The sequence below is a fragment of the Bubalus kerabau genome, chromosome 6 (genome assembly GCF_029407905.1).
Source record: "Bubalus kerabau isolate K-KA32 ecotype Philippines breed swamp buffalo chromosome 6, PCC_UOA_SB_1v2, whole genome shotgun sequence".
In the NCBI taxonomy this organism is placed as follows: domain Eukaryota; kingdom Metazoa; phylum Chordata; class Mammalia; order Artiodactyla; family Bovidae; genus Bubalus; species Bubalus kerabau.
In genome coordinates, this window is record NC_073629.1 from 35,977,866 (window position 1) to 35,996,606 (window position 18,741).

The window sequence follows — 18,741 nt, forward strand, 5'->3', positions numbered from 1 at the left end:
TATTTCTTGTGGTTCTAGAGCTGGGGAATCTGTCATCAAAGTGCTTCAGTTTCTGGTGAGGGCTGTCATTTTGGCTTGCAGATGGCCACCCTTTCACTGTCTGTTTCACATGGCCTTTCCCTGGTGCATGCATGTTGGGTGAGGGGGGAGATAGAGAGAAAGGAAGAGGCAGAGAAAAGTGAAGGGGAGGGAGGGAGGGAGGATGAGATTGAACATGTATGTGGGAGAAAGGTAAAGAGATCTCTGATGTCTCTTGTAGGAACATTAACCCTGTCACGAGGGCCCAATCTCATGATTAGACCATAATTTCTCCCAAAGGCCCCATCTCCAGATACCATCCATTGGAGGTTAATGCAGTTTCAAAATATGAATCTGGGGTGGGGGTGGGAGGGAGAAAGGGGGGAAGAACACAGTTCATTCTATAGCAAATATTAATGCACATTTAAAACTTCATTTACACAGTACAAGAAGTTGCTTACTGAGGAAGGACAGAAAATAGGAACCTTTGAGAGATTTGTATCTGGTTCCATGGCTGGAGCAACTGCACAGACTTTTATTTATCCTATGGAGGTAAGTACTATTGTGAAGTCTTTTGTATTAATGGTGTTTGTATTTTTATCTATTGCTGCATAATAGGTTATCCCAAAATTAACAGTTTAAAACATATTTATCATCTCACAGTTTCTGTGGGTCAGGAATCTGGCCTCTGGTTCAGGATTTCTCACAACCTGCAGTCAGGGTGTCAGCCAGGGCTGCAGTCCCTGCAGGTATCAATGGGGGATGGACGTCCTCTTAAGTTTATTCATGTGTGTATTGCCAGGGCTCCATAGCTATTGGTTGAAGATATCAGTTCCTTATTGCATGGGCCTCTCCATAGGATGCTGTGTTTCCTCATAACATGGTAGCTGTATTTTTTTCCAAATCAGTTATCAAAGAGAATACCCAAGATGGAAATTGCACTCTTTGGTCATATCTGCTGTACTTTGTAGGTTGCACAGACTGCCCCTGATAGACTGTGGAAGGGGATACACATGGTATAAATACCAGGAGGCTGGGAGAGTTGGGGTTTATCTTGAAGGCTGGTTGCAAGAGTGTTAATAAGAATTAGAACACCCAATTCTCTCTAAAGAGTTTCTGTACCATAAATTTTATAATGGAACCTTAGAATTAGATTAGGTGATGATAATCCTAACTGGACATCCTTCCAATAGAGCATAGATTAGCAAACCATGGATCTGTGAACTGTTTTGTACAGCCTTTTTTTTGGTTTTTGCATTTTCACCTTTCAAAGGTGGTTTAAAAAACTAAACAACAAAATACAAAACCAAAGAATTTGCAACAGAGACCTGGTATTTTAGTCCTGCAGAAACTAAAATATTCACTTTATAGAAAAAGTTCACCAACTCCTCCTTTAGGGTAAAAATAATATTACAGATGTGGATATCTTTATTGATATGACAAAGGGTTTTTTAATAACTGAAAAGACCTAAGAAATACCGTTAATTTTCATCTTTATGGTATGTATGTTAATACAGCTTTCCTTTCAAGCATCTTAATATTATTGCTCATATTACTCCACACACCCCTCAAAAGATATCCTAATTAATATCTAAGCTTCCTCTTACATCCTCCACCTCAGTTAATAGCATCACCTTCCCTTTATCCTGCTGGCCACATCCTGAGTTCCATGCTAGAAACTCTTGAGTCATCCTTCCCCCTTCCTCCATATCTAATTTGTCACAGTTTTATTAGGATATCAATAGATTATCTCTGTTTCCTCTGCCACTCCCTAATTTAGATTCTTTTTACAACTAAAACATCTTCTTGACTCTGGTCTTAGACCCTCAAGAGAGATACTGTGTACGAGTTTCTTACACATCAACAAATTGAACAGTCATTTGAGTGACAATATATGCTAGGTATTTGTTCTCTGTAAAATTACTTCTTTCATGTTCTATGATGATAGCATTAGTGTGAATAATAGTATTTGTTATATTCTTTCATAACCAGGTTCTGAAAACCAGGCTGGCTGTAGGCAAAACTGGACAATACTCTGGAATGTTTGATTGTGCCAAGAAGATTTTGAAATATGAAGGCATGGGAGCTTTTTACAAAGGTTATGTTCCCAATTTATTAGGCATCATACCTTATGCAGGTATAGATCTTGCTGTATATGAGGTGAGTTTGTAGCAATCTTTTGAATCCAACAATATAGTTAAGTAGTTCTCATTGTTAGAATTTGACTTTATATGGAGAAGTACATGTCTGCCAGGAAACAGTTTGTAAACGAAAGTAGATTCAAGGGTGTATTCTTTGATCTTTCTGAGACCCCATATGCCTGTGATCTTTTGTATTAGATTTCCCTGTTAATTATTTTTATTAATGAAGGTAATAGACTCACATTCAGATATAGTTGTTTAATTCTCTAATACCCTATACAGAAATAAAATAAAAATAGATTAAAGTGCTAAGGCTGGATACCATAAAACTCCTAGAGGAAAACATAGGCAGAACAAGTCTTCAACATAAATCACAGAAATATCTTTTTGGACCCATCTCCTACAGTAAGGGAAATAAAGACAAAAATAAACAAATGGAACCTAATTAAACTTAAAAAGCTTTTGTGCAACAAAGGAAGCCATAAACAACATGAAAAAACTACATGTAGACTAGGATAGAATATTTGCAAACAGTGCTACCAGTGAGGGGTTAATTTCCAAAATTCACAAACAGCTTAATATCAAGAAACAACCCAATCAAAAAATCAGCAAAAGGCCTCAACAAACATTTCTCCCAAGAAGACATATAGGTGGTCAACAGGCACATGAAAATATGCTCAATATCACTAATTATTGGGGAAGTGCAGATCAAAGCGACAGTGAAGTATCACCTCACAGCAGCCAGTTGGCCATCTTTAAAAAGTCTAAAAATAATAAATGCTGGACACAGTGTGGAAAAAGGGAATCCTTGTACACTGTTGGTAGGAATGTTAGTTGGTACAACCATTATGGAAAACAGTATGAAAGTTCCTTAAAAAAAAACTAAAAATAGAGCTACCATATGCTTCTGCAGTTCCATTCCTGGGTGTGTATCCAGAGAAAACTTTAATTTGAAAAGATACATGCACCTCAGTGTTCATATCAGCACTATTTAGCCAAGACATGGAAGCTACCTAAGGTCCATCAACAGATGAATGGGTAAAGAATATGTATTTATACACAGTGGAAACTCAGCCATAAAAATTGAAATAATGTCATTTGCAGCAAGATGGATGGACCTTGTTTTGTTTAGTTGCTAAGTAGTGTCTGACTGTTTGCCACCCAATGGACTTTAGCCTGCCAGGCTCCTCTACCCATGGGATTTCCCAGGCAAGAATACTGGAATGGGTTGCCACTTCCTTCTCCAGGGGATCTTCCCAATCCAGGGATCAAACCCATGTCTCCTGCATTGGCAGGGGGATTATTTACCACTGAGCTACTGTATAACATAGGAAACTATATTTGATGTCTTGTAATAATCTATAATGGAAAAGAATCTGAAAAAAGAAAAAAGACTGTATAACTGCATCACTTTGCTGTATACCTGAAGCTAACACAACATTGTAAATTAGTTATACTTAAAAAAAATGATTACAGATGTAGTTGTTAAGCTTGGAAGATGATACTAGGGATTTTGAAGAGAGAGATAATAAGCAAAAATGGCATATTTTCTTTGGTTTGTAAAAATTTCATATTGATAAAGCCAAGAGACTGATGTGTGAGTAGCACAGATTTATTCTTTGTACTTGCCAGCCTGAAGAAACCTAGCAGGAAATAATCAAACACAAATCGTTTATTTGGGATCAAAGAATTGCAATTCAGTGCACCCAGACTTGGGTAGCAATATCAACATTGTCTGCTAGGGAGTAAAAGGGGTTTTTAATGGCAAAGAACGGAGGTTTGCATTACAAAGAATTTTAGAGGGAGCTGAAGGCAGAATTTAGTTGGCGAAACATGATTGATGGCTAAGGCTATCATTGGAGGGAGATAAGAATTCGTTACTGTGACAAGTTGTCAGTGTTCTTGCAGAGTCCTTGGACTGTCTGTGGTGTGGCCCAGTTCTTAAGTTCATGGTTCCACCTGGTGAGACGTACATAAGGTCTAACTCTCGAATGGCCTTTTGGCTTCATTTTAAAACCCCTTGACATAAATGACTCCATTTTATTTCACATTATCACCCTTTTGATCAAGATCATTCTCTAAAAGCATTTCCAAACAACTTAGAGGTTTGCTTTGTCCCATATCACTGGGATTGACCTGTGCCATAAAATCATGTTCCTTGTTGGGGAGAATTTTTAATCTCCAATGCTTACTTCAAAAAGTCAGTGTCAAAGGGTTAGACCACATTTGAGCAACAGGGAGATATTCAGGAAATGACTCTTGGGCAGATTTGGTGACTCATAAGGAAGTTGTAAGTCACTGCTGCTGCTGCTGCTGCTAAGTCACTTCCGTGAGTGACTTAAGTCGTGTCCGACTCTGTGCGACCCCATGGACTACAGCCCACCAGGCTCCCCCATCCCTGGGATTCTCCAGGCAAGAACACTGGAGTGGGTTGCCATTTCCTTCTCCAATGCATGAAAGTGAAAAGTGAAAGTGAAGTCACACAGTCCTGTCCGACTCCTAGCGACCCCATGGACTACAGCCTACCAGGCTCCTCCATCCATGGGATTTTCCAGGCAAGAGTACTGGAGTGCGGTGCCATGCTAAGAGTTAATAACTGACCAGTTAGGATCAGACAGTAATGAGTAGTTTTGCCACCATGTAAAGGGACAAGAGTTGCAAGGTTGAGCTTGTTGTAGCAGGGTTATGTCACAAGTTAGTAATGATATTTCATATGGGGTAAGACAGCTTGCAGAAAGGTATTGAGTGTGATGCGAATTGAGCAAGCCTCCTGTTGCATGGGGGAACATAGATGATAAGTGGAGAGACAGTCACCATTTCCTCAGTTATGTTGTAAGGGCTGCTGCTTCTGAAATAGCTGTTATGCATGGAGGCAGACCTCTGGCCACAGGTCCGATTGAGTGTCAAAGCCAAGAGATTGGTGTTGACCTCTGTGCCTTTGAGTAAGCAATCCTAATGCATTTCTCTGCTCTTGTACATGAGGTAGAAAGGGGGAAGCTGATAATTAGAATGTCCTAAAGCAGGAGACAACAAAGTCCACTTCTCAGGTTCTGGAGCCATAAAGATGTTTTCTTCCTGCTCTAAAGGATCTTGTCTTTGAACTGTGAGCAATGAATAAAGAGGCTGGGCAACTAAAAGTGTTTGGTCAGCTCAAGATGTTTTATTTATTTATTTTAGGCTGGTGGACTTTTTTTTTTTAATTAATTTATTTATTTTAATTGGAGGCTAGTTACTTTACAATATTGTGGTGCATTTTGCCATACATTGACATGAATCAGCCATGGGTGTACATGTGTTCCCCATCCTGAACCTCCCTCCTATCTCCCTCCCCATCCCATCCCTCAGGGTCATCCCAATGCACCAGCCCTGAGCACCCTGTTTCATGCATCAAACCTGGATTGGCAGTATGTTTCACATATGATAATATACATGTTTCAATGCTATTCTCTCAAATCATCCCACCCTCACCTTCTCCCACAGAGTCCAAAGACTCTTCTTTACATCTGTGTCTCTTTTGCTGTCTCACATATAGGGTCATTGTTACCATCTTTGTAAATTCCATATATATGTGTTAGTATACTGTATTGGTGTTTTTCTTTCTGACTTCACTCTGTATAATAGTTTCTAGTTTTACCCACCTCATCAGAACTGATTCAAATGCATTCTTTTTAATGTCTGAGTAATAAGTTATGACCAATCTAAATAGCATATTAAAAAGCAGAGACATTACTTTGCCAACAAAGGTCCGTCTAGTCAAGGCTATGGTTTTTCCTGTGGTCATGTATGGATGTGAGAGTTGGACTGTGAAGGAGGCTGAGTGCCGAAGAATTGATGCTTTTGAACTGTGGTGTTGGAGAAGACTCTCAAGAGTCCCTTGGACTGCAAGGAGATCCAACCAGTCCATTCTGAAGGAGATCAGCCCTGGGATTTCTTTGGAAGGAATGATGCTAAAGCTGAATCTCCAGTACTTTGGCCACCTTGTGCAAAGAGTTGACTCATTGGAAAAGACTCTGATGCTGGGAGGGATTGGGGGCAGGAGGAGAAGGGGACAACAGAGGATGGGATGACTGGATGGCATCACTGAGTCCATGGACATGAGTCTAAGTGAACTCTGGGAGTTGGTGATGGACAGGGAGGCCTGGCATGCTGCAATTCATGGGGTCACAAAGAATCGGACACAACTGAGCGACTGAACTGAACTGAATATTCCATTGTGATATGTGCCACAGCTTTCTTATCCATTTGTCTACTGATGGACATCTAGGTTGCTTCCGTGTCCTGGCTATTGTAAACAGTGCTGCGATGAACATTGGGGTACACGTGTCTCTTTCCCTTCTAGTTTCCTCAGTGTGTATGCCCAGCAGTGGGATTGCTGGGTCGTATGGCAGTTCTATTTCCAGTTTTTTAAGGAATCTCCACACTGTTCTCCATAGTGGCTGTACTAGTTTGCATTCTCACCAACAATGTAAGAGGGCTCCTTTTTCTCTGCACCCTCTCCAGCATTTATTGTTTGTAGACTTTTTGATAGCAGCCATTCTGACCGGCATGAAATGGTACCTCATTGTGGTTTTTACTTGCATTTCTCTGATAATGAGTGATGTTGAGCATCTTTTCATGTGTTTGTTAGCCATCTGTATGTCTTCTTTGGAGAAATGTCTGTTTAGTTCCTTGGCCCATTTTTTGATCGGGTCCTTTATTTTTCTGGAATTGAGATGCAGGAGTTGCTTGTATATTTTTGAGATTAATTCTTTGTCAGTTGCTTCGTTTGCTATTATTTTCTCCCATTCTGAAGGCTGTCTTTTCACCTTGCTTATAGTTTCCTTCGTTGTGAAAAAACTTTTAAGTTTAATTAGGTCCCATTTGTTTATTTTTGCTTTTATTTCCATTACTCTGGGAGGTGGGTCATAGAGGGTCCTGCTGTGATTTGTATCAGAGAGTGTTTTGCCTATGTTTTCCTCTAGGAGTGTTATAGTTTCTGGTCTTACATTTAGATCTTTAATCCATTTTGAGTTTATTTTTGTGTATGGTGTTAGAAAGTGTTCTAGTGTCATTCTTTTACAAGTGGTTGACCAGTTTTTCCAGCACCACTTGTTAAAGAGATTGTCTTTTCTCCATTGTATATTCTTGCCTCCTTTGTCAAAGATAAGGTGTTCACAGGTGTGTGGATTTATCTCTCAGCTTTCTATTTTGCTCCATTGATCTATATTTCTGTCTTTGTGCCAGTACCATACTGTCTTGATGACTGTGGCTTTGTAGTAGAACCTGAAGTCAGGCAGGTTGATTCCTTTAGTTCCATTCTTCTTTCTCAAGATTGCTTTGGTTATTTGCGGTTTTTTGTATTTCCATACAAATTGTGAAATTATTTGTTCTAGTTCTGTGAAAAATACTGTTGATAGCTTGATAGGGATTGCATTGAATCTATAAATTGCTTTGGGTAGTATACTCATTTTCACTATATTGATTCTTCCAATCCATGAACATGGTATATTTCTCCATCTATTAGTGTCATCTTTGATTTCTTTCATCAGTGTTTTATAGTTTTTTATATATAGATCTTTTGTTTTTTTAGGTAGATTTATTCCTGAGTGTTTTATTCTTTTTGTTGCAATGATGAATGGAACTGTTTTCTTAATTTCTCTTTCTGTTTTCTCATTGTTAGTGTATAGGAATACAAGGGATTTCTGTGTGTTAATTTTATATCCTGCAACTTTACTATAATCATTGATAGGGTTTTCTATGTAGAGGATCATGTCATCTGCAAACAGTGAGAGTTTTGCTTCTTTTCCGATCTGGATTCCTTTTATTTCTTTTTCTTCTCTGATTGCTGTGGGTAAAACTTCCAAAACTATGTTGAATAGTAGTGGTGAGAGTGAGCATCCTTGTCTTGTTCCTGATTTTTAGGGGAAATGCTTTTAATTTTTTACCATTGAGGATAATGTTTCCTGTGGGTTTATCATATATGGCTTTTATTATGTTGAGGTATGTTCCTTCTATGCCTGCTTTCTGGAGGGTTTTTTTATCATAAATGGATGTTGAATTTTGTCAAAGGCTTTCTCTGCATCTATTGAGATAATCATATGGTTTTTAGCTTTTAGTTTGTTAATGTGGTGTATTATGTTGATTGATTTGTGGATATTGAAGAATCCTTGCATCCCTGGGATAAAGCCCACTTGGTCATGATGTATGATCTTTTTAATATGTTGTTGGATTCTGTTTGCTAGAATTTTGTTAAGGATTTTTGCGTCTGTGTTCACCAGTGATATTGGCCTGTAGTTTTCTTTTTTTGTGGCATCTTTGTCAGGTTTTGGTATTAGGGTGATGGTGGCCTCATAGAATGAGTTTGGAAGTTTACCTTCCTCTGAAATTTTCTGGAAGAGTTTGAGTAGGATAGGTGTTAGCTCTTCTCTAAATTTTTGGTAGAATTCAGCTATGAAGCTGTCTGGACCTGGGCTTTTGTTTGCTGGAAGATTTCTGATTACAGTTTCAATTTCCGTGCTTGTGATGAGTCTGTTAAGATTTTCTACTTCTTCCTGGTTCAGTTTTGGAAAGTTATACTTTTCTAAGAATTTGTCCATTTCTTCCAAGTTGTCCATTTTATTGACATATAGTTGCTGATAGTAGTCTCTTATGATCCTTTGTATTTCTGTGTTGTCTGTTGTGATTTCTGCATTTTCATTTCTAATTTTGTTGATTTTATTCTTCTCCCTTGTTTCTTGATGAGTCTGGCTAATGGTTTGTCAATTTTATTTATCTTCTCAAAGAACCAGCTTTTAACTTTGTTGATTTTTGCTATGGTCTCCTTTGTTTGCTTTTCATTTATTTCTGCCCTAATTTTTAAGATTTCTTTCCTTCTGCTAACCCTGGGGTTCTTCATTTCTTCCTTTTCTAGTTGCTTTAGTGTAGAATTAGGCTATTTATTTGATTTTTCTCTTGTTTCTTGAGGTAAGCTTGTATTGCTATGAACCTTCCCCTTAGCACTGCTTTTACTGAATCCTATAGGTTTTGGGTTGTTGTGTTTGCATTTTCATTCATTTCTATACATATTTTGATTTCTTCTGTGATTTGTTGGTTATTCAGAAGCGTGTTGTTTAGCCTCCATATGTTTGTATTTTTAATAGTTTTTTCTTGTTGTTGACATCTAATCTTACAGCATTGTAATCAGAAAAGATGCTTGGAATGATTTCAGTTTTTTTGAATTTACCAAGGCTAGATTTATGGCCCAGGATGTGATCTACCCTGGAGAAGGTTCTGTGTGCACTTGAGAAAAAGGTGAAATTCATTGTTTTGGGGTGAAATGTCCTATAGATAACAATTAGGTCTAACTGGTCCATTGTATCATTTAAAGTTTGTGTTTCCTTGTTAATTTTCTGTTTAGTTGATCTATACATAGGTGTGAGTGGGGTATTAAAGTCTCCCACTATTATTGTGTTATTGTTAATTTCCCCTTTCATGCTTGTTAGCATTTGCCTTACATATTGCGGTGCTCTTATGTTGGGTGCGTATATATTTATAATTGTTATATCTTCTTCTTGGATTGATCCTTCTTTGTCTCCTGTCACAGCCTTTATTTCAAAGTCTATTTTATCTGATATGAGTATTGCTAATCCTGCTTTCTTTTGGTCTCCATTGTCATGAAATATGTTTTTCCAGCCCTTCACTTTCGGTCTGTATGTGTCCCTTATTTTGAGGTGGGTCTTTTGTCGACAGCATATATAGGGGTCTTGTTTTTGTATCCATTCAGCCAGTCTTTTTCTTTTGGTTGAGGCATTGTTAAGTATGATCCTGTTGCCATTTACTTTGTTGTTTTGGGTTTGATTTTTATACCTTTTCTGTGTTTCCTGTCTAGAGAAGATCCTTTAGCATTTGTTGAAGAGCTGGTTTAGTTGTGCTGAATTCTCTCAGCTTTTGCTTGTCTGTAAAGCTTTTGATTTCTCCTTCATATTTGAATGAGATCTTTGCTGGGCTGTAGGTTTTTCTCTTTCATCACCTTAAGTATGTCCTGCCAATTCCTTCTGGCCTGAAGAGTTTCTATTGAAAGATCAGCTGTTGTCCTTACGGGAATCCCCTTGTGTGTTATTTGTTGTTTTTCCCTTGCTGCTTTTAATATTTGTTCTTTGTGTTTGATCTTTGTTAATTTGATATGTGTCTTGGGGTGTTTCACCTTGGGTTTACCCTGTTTGGGACTGTCTGGATTTCTTGGACTTGGGTGGCTATTTCCTTCCCCATTATAGGGAAGTTTTTAACTATTATCTCCTTAAGTATTTTCTCATGGCCTTTCTTTTTGTCTTCTGGGACTCCTATGATTCAAATGTTGGGGCATTTAACATTGTCCCAGAGGTCTCTGAGGTTGTCCTCATTTCTTTTAATTCTTTTTTCTTCTCTGCTTCATTTATTTCCACCATTCTATCTTCCACCTCACTTATCCTATCTTCTACCTCCGTTATTCTACTGTTGGTTCCCTCCAGAGTGTTTTTGATCTCATTTATTGCATTATTCATTATTGATTGACTCTTTTTTTATTTCTTCTAGGTCCTTGTTAAACATTTCTTGCATCTTCTCAATCCTTGTCTCCAGACTATTTATCTGTAAATCCATTTTGTTTTCAAGATTTTGGATCATTTTTACTATCATTATTCTGAATTCTTTTACATTTAGACTCCCTATCTCCTCCTTTTTTGTTTGGTTTGGTGGGCATTTATCTGTTCCTTTACCTGCTGAATATTTCTCTGCCTTTTCATTTTGTTTAGATTGCTGTGTTTGGGGTGGCCTTTCTGAATGCTGGAAGTTTGTGGTTCCTCTTTATTGTGGAGGTTCCTCCCTGTGGGTGGGGTTGGACGAGTGGCTTGTCAAGGTTTCCTGGTTAGGGAAGCTTGTGTCGGTGTTCTGGTGGGTGGAGCTGGATCTCTTTTCTCTGGAATGCAATGAAGTGTCCAGTAGTGAGTTTTGAGGTGTCTATGGGTTTGGTGTGACTTTTGGCCCCCTGTATTTTAATGCTTAGGGTTATGTTCCTGTGTTATTGCAGAATTAGCTTGATATGTCTTACTCTGAAACTTGTTGGTTCTTGGGTGGAGCTTGGTTTCAGTGTAGGTATGGAGGCTTTTGGATATGCTCTTGTCAATTAATGTTCCTTAGAGTCAGGAGTTTTCTGGTGTTCTAAAGCTTTGGATTTAAGCCTCCAACCTCTGGTTTTCAATATTATTCTTACAGTAGCCTCAAGACTTCTCTACCCATAATGCACTGATGATAAAACATCTAGGTTAATTGAGAAAAGATCTCCACAGTGGGGGACACCCAGAGAGGTTCACAGAGTTACATGGAGAAGAGAAGAGGAAGGAGGGAGATAGAGGTGACCTGAAGGAGAAGAGGGGGAATCAAAAGGGGAGAGAGCAATCTAGCCAGTAATGAATTCCCTATGTGCTCTCCACAGTCTGGAACATTCAGAGAGGTTCACAGAGTTACACAGAGAAGAGAAGAGGGAGGAAGGAGATAGAGGTGACCAGGAGGAGAAGAGGGGGAATCAAAAGGAGAGAGACAGATCTAGCCCATAATCAGTTTTCTAAGTGTTCTCCACAGCCCAGAGTATCCAAAGAGATTCACAGAGTTGGGTAGAGAAGAGAAGGGGGAGGGAGGAGATAGAGATGACCTGGGGGAGAAAACGGAGAGTCAAAAGGGGGAGAGGGAAATCAAACCAGTAATCACATTCCTAAGTAAAAATGGGTACTGAAGATTGGATTCTTAAAGGTACAAAATTGATAACCAATACCAAAAAGCAACGATTAAAAATCTAGAGTAGAGGTTAGACTCTCAAAAATATAATATAAAAAACAAAGCAAAATCACAAAAATTATTTAAAAAATATGAAATTTGCTTTAAAAATAGGGTTTTTTTATTTTTGCAAGGTAATAGTAGGTTATAAAAATGAAAATTAAAGGAGTAATAATGATCTAAAAAATTAAAAAAAATTTTTTTAGATGATAATAAAATATATCTAGGAATTTCTCTGGAACTGTTGAGGGCAGTGTGGGGTCAGTTCAGTTTCAGATAGTTCCTTGTTCCAGGTTATACTTCTTCTCCAGGTCTATAGGCCCTTTCCAATGTATTTGGTGCTAACTACAGGTCTTTAATCTGTTGCACCTGTCACTTCCAAAGTGGTTCCTTCTTCTTTGCTTATTTTGGCTTCCTCTGTTTGCAAGTCTCTGCAGTGTCTAATTTCCACCCTGACACAAGGTGGTGAAGGTGGTCCCTTATTTAGGCTCACTTGTTCAGTTGTGCTGTCGGTGGGGAGGAATACTGCAAACAAATATCAATGGCATGTGTGGGGAGTGCTCTCCATGTCTGGGTCACACTGGGTTGGCCCCTGCTCTTGGTGTGTGTGCTTTCCCAGTCTACACTGCTCAGGCTCCAGGTTGCTCTGCAGGGGAACTGTCTAAAGCGGGCCCTGGGTTGTGTGCACTTCCCAGGTCTAAGCCACTCAGGTTCAGGTTCTTGGGTACTCCACAAAGGCACAGACTTGGTTGGGCCTGAGTTTTGTGCCCTTCCCAGGTGCAACCAACTCAGGCAACCAGGTGCTTGGCGAGCACACTCTCCCCAGGTCGGGGGTGCATCTTATCACCTCCCTGGTCCCAGCCGCTTGGTTTCTTGGGTGTGCAGTGGGAGCGTCATCTCAGGTGTGCTGTGTGTCTCCTCTGGGGAGCTGATCTCTGGCTGCAGCCCTCCTGGCAGATGTCAACCATCCAGGATCCCAGGAAGACTTGGTTAGCAACTGGGAGCCTACTCGCAGTTTGGTAGAGGATGCTGTCCCTGGGGCTGAGATTGCCCCTCACCTTCTGGCTCTGGGTGTCCCCGCCTGCCTCTCTGCCTCCAGCGTGGGATAGGCTGGTCCGCATCTGGCTAGCTGTCTTCTGGTATTAGCTCAGTCCTTTGTTCTGTGAGCCAGCCCGGCAGTGCCTTAGGTTAGAGCTTTTCGTAGGAAAGTTCTCTCTCTCTCTCTTTTTTCTCTCTTTCTGGCTATCCCACAGTTTGGGTTGCTATCTCACATTAGTTCCCTCAGATTGTCCTTAGGGCATTCAGACCCGGTCCTTACCCTAGGCAATGCAGCCCGCGCCTTCCTGTTCAGCCCCCACTTGCTGCTGGTGGATGCAAGCGTCTGAGCTACTTCTGCTGGGAATTGTGGTTAGGCACATAATCTGTGGCTTTTTTTTTTTTCTTCCCATTTATGTTGCCCTCTGAGATTCCAAAATTCCCCACAGACCTGCCAGTGAGAGGGTTTCCTGGTGTTTGGAAACTTCTCCTCCTTCACAACTCCCTCCCCAGGTCAGGTCTCTGTCCCTAACTCTTTTGTCTCTCTTTTTATCTTTTATGGACTTCCCTGGTGGCTCAGATTGTAAAGCGTCTGTCTATAATGCAGGAGACCTGGTTTCAATCCCTGGGTCAGGAAGATTCCCTGGAGAAGGAAATGGCAACCCACTCCAGTACTCTTGCCTAGAAAATCCCATGGACGGAGGAGCTTGGTGTCCATGGGGTCACAAAGAGTTGGACACAACTGAGCAACATCACTTTCACTTTATCTTTTATATTTTGTCCTACCTCCTTTTGAAGAGAATGGGCTGCCTTTCTGGATGCCTGGTGTCCTCCTCCAGCATTCAGAAGTTTTTTTGTGGAATTTGCTCAGTGTTCAAATGATCTTTCGATGAATTTGTGGAAGAGAAAGTGGTCTCCCTATCCTATTCCTCCGCTATCTTAGGACCGCCCCCTCCAGATGTTTTAAAGTTGTCTTTTGGTCTGTGGCTGTGGGAAATTTAAGACACTTTGAATCCTAATAGGTTCTAAAAGGAGTCCTTTATCTGAGATCAGGTGTCTTAGGTATTTGACCTGTGTTTGAACGAGTTGTAATTTCTCTTTGGAGACCTTCATGACCTTCAGTTGCTAACAGCTTGAGGAGATGATGCTGACTTGCTCACTTGCTTCCTTGGAAGAGAAGAAAAGAAGGTCATCAACATATTGCAAAGGGTGGGCACTTATGGGAAAATGACAGATGCTAAATCTGCTTTTAGTATCTGTAAAAAGTAGGGCTTTCAGTCTAGACTTCTGACATGTCCAGGTGTATTGTCCTTCCCACATGAAAGCACATAACATTTGACTTTCACAATCCACAGAGATGCTGAAAAAGGTGCTACAGAGATCAATTATGGTGAAAAACTACTCTCTGTAGGAATTGCCATTAAAAGAGCATGAAGGTCAAGGGCAACTGGATAGCAATTAATGACAGTGTTATGAATAGCTCCCAAATCTTGGGCAAATCTCCATTCTTCTTTGTGGGATTTCTTAATAGGGAGAATGGGTATAGTACAGAGACTAGTGCAGGGAACTATGAGGTCTTGTGTCTTATATTCCTGTATGATTGGTTGAATTCTTGCTAAGGCCTCAGGACTTAAAGGACATTGTTTGATGTTAGGAACAGGCTTACCATGGTCTATTTGAATTTGAATTGGGGGACTCAGATGAATCTGCCCAATGTGGGTTGTGGATTTTGCCAAGTCACTCAGGGACTTCTTTGAGTTTCAAGTTCCTGTTACCTTCCGAGCTTGTCTTAAGGGCAAAAACTGCTGACAAGGTTGAGGAACTTGGAATGCCATCCATTGTTGAGGGGTTGAATTAATTTCAAGGATAATTTTCCCTTTTGAGAAAAAGGGATACAAATATCTCTTCAAGTCCCTGATTTCAGTTCATTTGGGTGTATACCTACCAGTAGAATTGCTGGGTCATATAGTAATTCCATGTTAAGCTTTTTGTCAGTTCAGTCACTCAGTCGTGTCTGACTCTCTGGGACCCCGTGAACTGCAGCACACCAGGCTTCCCTGTCCATCAGCAACTCCTGGAGCTTGCTTGAACTCATTTCCATGGAGTTGGTGATGCCATCCAACAGTCTCATCCTTTGTTATCCCCTTCTCCTGCCTTCAATCTTTCCCAGAATAAGGGTCTTTTCCAATGAGTCAGTTCTTTGCATCAGGTGGCCAAAGTATGGGAGTTTCAGCTTCAGCATCAGTCCTTCCAATGAATATTTGGGACTGATTTCTTAAAATTGACTGGTTGGATCTCCTTGCACTCCAAGGGACTCTCAAGAGTTCAAAATACCATAGTTCAAAAGCACCAATTCTTTCACGCTCAGCTTTCTTAGTGGTCCAACTCTCACATCCATACATGACTACTGGAAAAACCATAGCTTTGACTAGATGGACCTTTGTCAGCAAAATAATGTCTCTCCTTTTCAATATGCTGTTTAGGTTGGTCAAAGCTTTTCTTTCAAGGAGCAAGCATCTTTTAATTTCATGGCTGCAGTCACCATCTGCAGTGATTTTGGAGCCCAAGAAAATGAAGTCTGCCACTGTTTCCATTGTTTCCCCATCTATTTGCCATGAAATGATGGGACCGGATACCATGATCTTAGTTTTTAGAATGTTGAGTTTTAAGCCAGCTTTTTCACTCTCCTCTTTCACCCTCATCGAGAAGCTCTTTAGTTCCTCTTCGCTTTCAGCCATAAGGGTGGTGTCATCTGCATATCTGAGGTTATTGCTGTTTCTCACAGCAGTCTTGATTCCAGCTTGTGCTTCATCCAACCCAGCAGTTCACATGATGCACTCTGCATATAAGTTAAATGAGCAGGTTGACAATATATAGCCTTGGTGTACTCCTTTCCCAGTTTGGAACCAGTCCATTGTTCCATGTCCAGTTCTAACTGTTGCTTCTTGACCTGCATATAGATTTCTCAGGAGGCAGTTAAGGTAGTCTGATATTCCCATCTCTTGAAGAATTTCCCACAGTGTGTTGTGATTCACACAGTCAAAGGCATTACCATAGTCAAGGAAGCAGAAATAGATGTTTTTCTGGAATTATCTTGCTTTTTTGATGATCCAGTGGATGTTGGCAATTTGATCTCTGGTTCCTCTGCCTTTTCTAAATCCAGCTTGTACTTGGGACGTTCTTGGTTCGTGTACTGTTGAAGCCTAGCTTGGAAAATTTTGAGCATTATTTTGCTAGCATGTGAGATGAGTGCAATTGTGCAGTAGTTTGAACATTCTTTGGCATTGCCTTTCTTTGGTATTGGAATGAAAACTGACCCTTTCCAGTCCTGTGGCCACTGCACCCTTTTTCATTCCCACTAACAGTGTACTTTTCTACATACTCACTAATATTTGTTAGTTTCTGGTTTTTTGATAATGTCTATCCCAACAGTTGTGAAACAATATCTCATTGTGCTTTTGACCTGCATTTCTCTGATGATGAGTGATGTTAAGGATCTTTTAATATGTTTGTTGTCCATCTATTTATTTTTTTGGAGAAATGTCTATTCAAGTCTTTTGCCCAGTTTTTAATTAGGTTTTTAAAATTGTTGTTTAGTTGTAGAAGTTCTTTATATATTTTGGATATTAACTACTTATCAGATATATGGTTTGCAAATATATTCTCCCATTCCATAGGTTGCCTTGTTTTTCTCTCTCGTTTCCTTTGCTGTGCAGAAGTTTTTAAGTTGATGAAATCCATTTGTCTATTTTTACTTTTGCTGCCTGTGCTTTTAGTATCATATCTAAGAAATTGTTGCCAAATCCAATGTCCTAAAGATTTTATTACCCTGAGTTTTCTCGTAGGAATTGTATACTGTTAGCTCTTATGTTTAGACCTTTAATTTATTTTGAGTTAGTTTTTTGTGTATGTTGTAAGATAAGGGTCCAACTTTATTTTTCTGCTTGTAGATATCCAGTTTTCCCATTTGAGAAGAAGCTGTCTTTTGCCCAATGGGGAGAAGTTATTTTTGGGCTCTCTATTTTGTTCAATTGATCTATGTACCTGTCTTTATGCCAGCATGGCACTATTTTGATTACTGTTGCTTTGTAGTATATATTGAAATCAGGAAGTGTGAGGCCTCCAACTTTGTTCTTTTTTAAGGTTATTTTGGCTAGCTGCGGTCCCTTGAGATTCTATTTGAGTTTTAGAATTTTTATTTTTTATTTCTTCAAACAGTATGATTGAAATTTGAATAGTGATTGCATTGAATATGTAGATTGCTTTGGGTAGTGTGCTAGTTTGTTTGGACTGCCATAACAAAATACTAGATACCAAGAATTCTGAGGTGGTCCAGTGGTTGGGACTCTGCGCTCTCACTGCCTAGGGCCCCAGCTTCAATCCCTGATTGGGGAACTAAGATCTTGCAAGCTGTACGGGATGGCAAAAAAAAAAAAAACAAAAAACAGAAAAACCAAAAACCAAGAAACGAAACAAACAAAAAAAAAAAACCCAGAGACTGGATGGGTTAAACAACAGAAATTACTTTTTCACAGTTCTGGAGGCTAGAAATCCAAGATCAAGGTTCTGGCTTATTTGGTTTGTGGGGAGGCTGTCTTACTGGCTTGCAGACTGCTGTTTTCTTGCTATGTTCCCAGAGGGAGAGAGAGTGAGTGAGTGAATTCTCTGGTGTTTTTTTCTTATAAAGATACTAGTCCTATTAAATCAGGACCCTGTTATGACCCTGATGTTGCCAGAGAATCTTCATAAGGTGATAAAATTTTGAGGGGTACAGAGCTAATGAAGAAGGAGAGACAGACAGGAAGAAATAAAAATAAATAAGTAAAAAATTTTAAAAATATAGTGTGACCTGAGAGATAGGGAATGATAATGGCCCTAAGCATGAGAAGAAAATGGATTATGGAATAAACAGAGAAGACTTGCAAGATCATATATATTTTATAGAACTTTAATTGTTTCAAGAGTATGTTTTCTTCTCTTTTTTCCTCCTGTTCTAGTCTTCACAGTGTAAACAGTTGATTAGTTTCTAGTCAATCACTTCTTTTATTTCTGCAGTTCAGACATGATTGTCTTTAGCCTTCATAACTCTATTTATTGTCATATATTGCAATACTAAGTGAATATTAAATAAACACTTAAACATTATTTTTGCTTCCAAATATATAAAGCTATTTGTGTTATATAATTGTGAGGTCCAAGTATGCATTAAATTTTTCATTAAAATATTTAAAGTAGTGTATGATTTCTCCCGTATATTAGCATATATTTTAATACTTAAGATATTTTTATTTAAAAAGTAAATTAGCATATATATTTTATATAGTTTCTCTCAATTATGGCCTGCTCATGGAAATACAGGGACTCAGGATAATAGGTAAAAAGCCTGGGGATCAGTACACTTGATTCTACACCCCTGTTTAAAAAAAACTCCACTGAGTCTCATTTCTAAAATCAGAAGAATAGCTCCACCTTTTGTAGAGCTTTTGTAGAAGAACTGAATGAAATAACATATGTGTAAAGTAAAAAAATCAGATGCACTTCATAGTATTATGTTATTTTCATTGATACTGTGGAAATGTTGTTTAGATCCTACGTTGGTGTGCGATTGATCCTCACATTTACTCAGAAGGAAGGGAGAACCCAGTGCAAGTTGCTGGTGTTTTGAATCCCTGGTGGCTTCCCTGCTTCTCTACAGAGCTGTTGCCTCTGCAGTGGCTGCTGCTTCTGGGAGCGGGTTGCCCAGCGTTGCAGAAGTGTAGCCTGTCGATCCTATCAGGATGAG

General features: G+C 39.4%; 1 protein-coding gene across 1 annotated transcript in view; it reads left to right on the forward strand.

Moving 5' to 3' along the window:
- LOC129655033 (calcium-binding mitochondrial carrier protein SCaMC-1) overlaps nt 1-18,741 on the forward strand; it is a 58,173-nt gene that overhangs the window by 35,656 nt on the left and 3,776 nt on the right. Inside the window, exons 7-8 of the mRNA XM_055584910.1 lie at nt 463-570; nt 2,011-2,178. Of these exons, the coding sequence (XP_055440885.1) occupies nt 463-570; nt 2,011-2,178 (276 nt within the window). The remainder of the gene's footprint in view (nt 1-462; nt 571-2,010; nt 2,179-18,741) is intronic.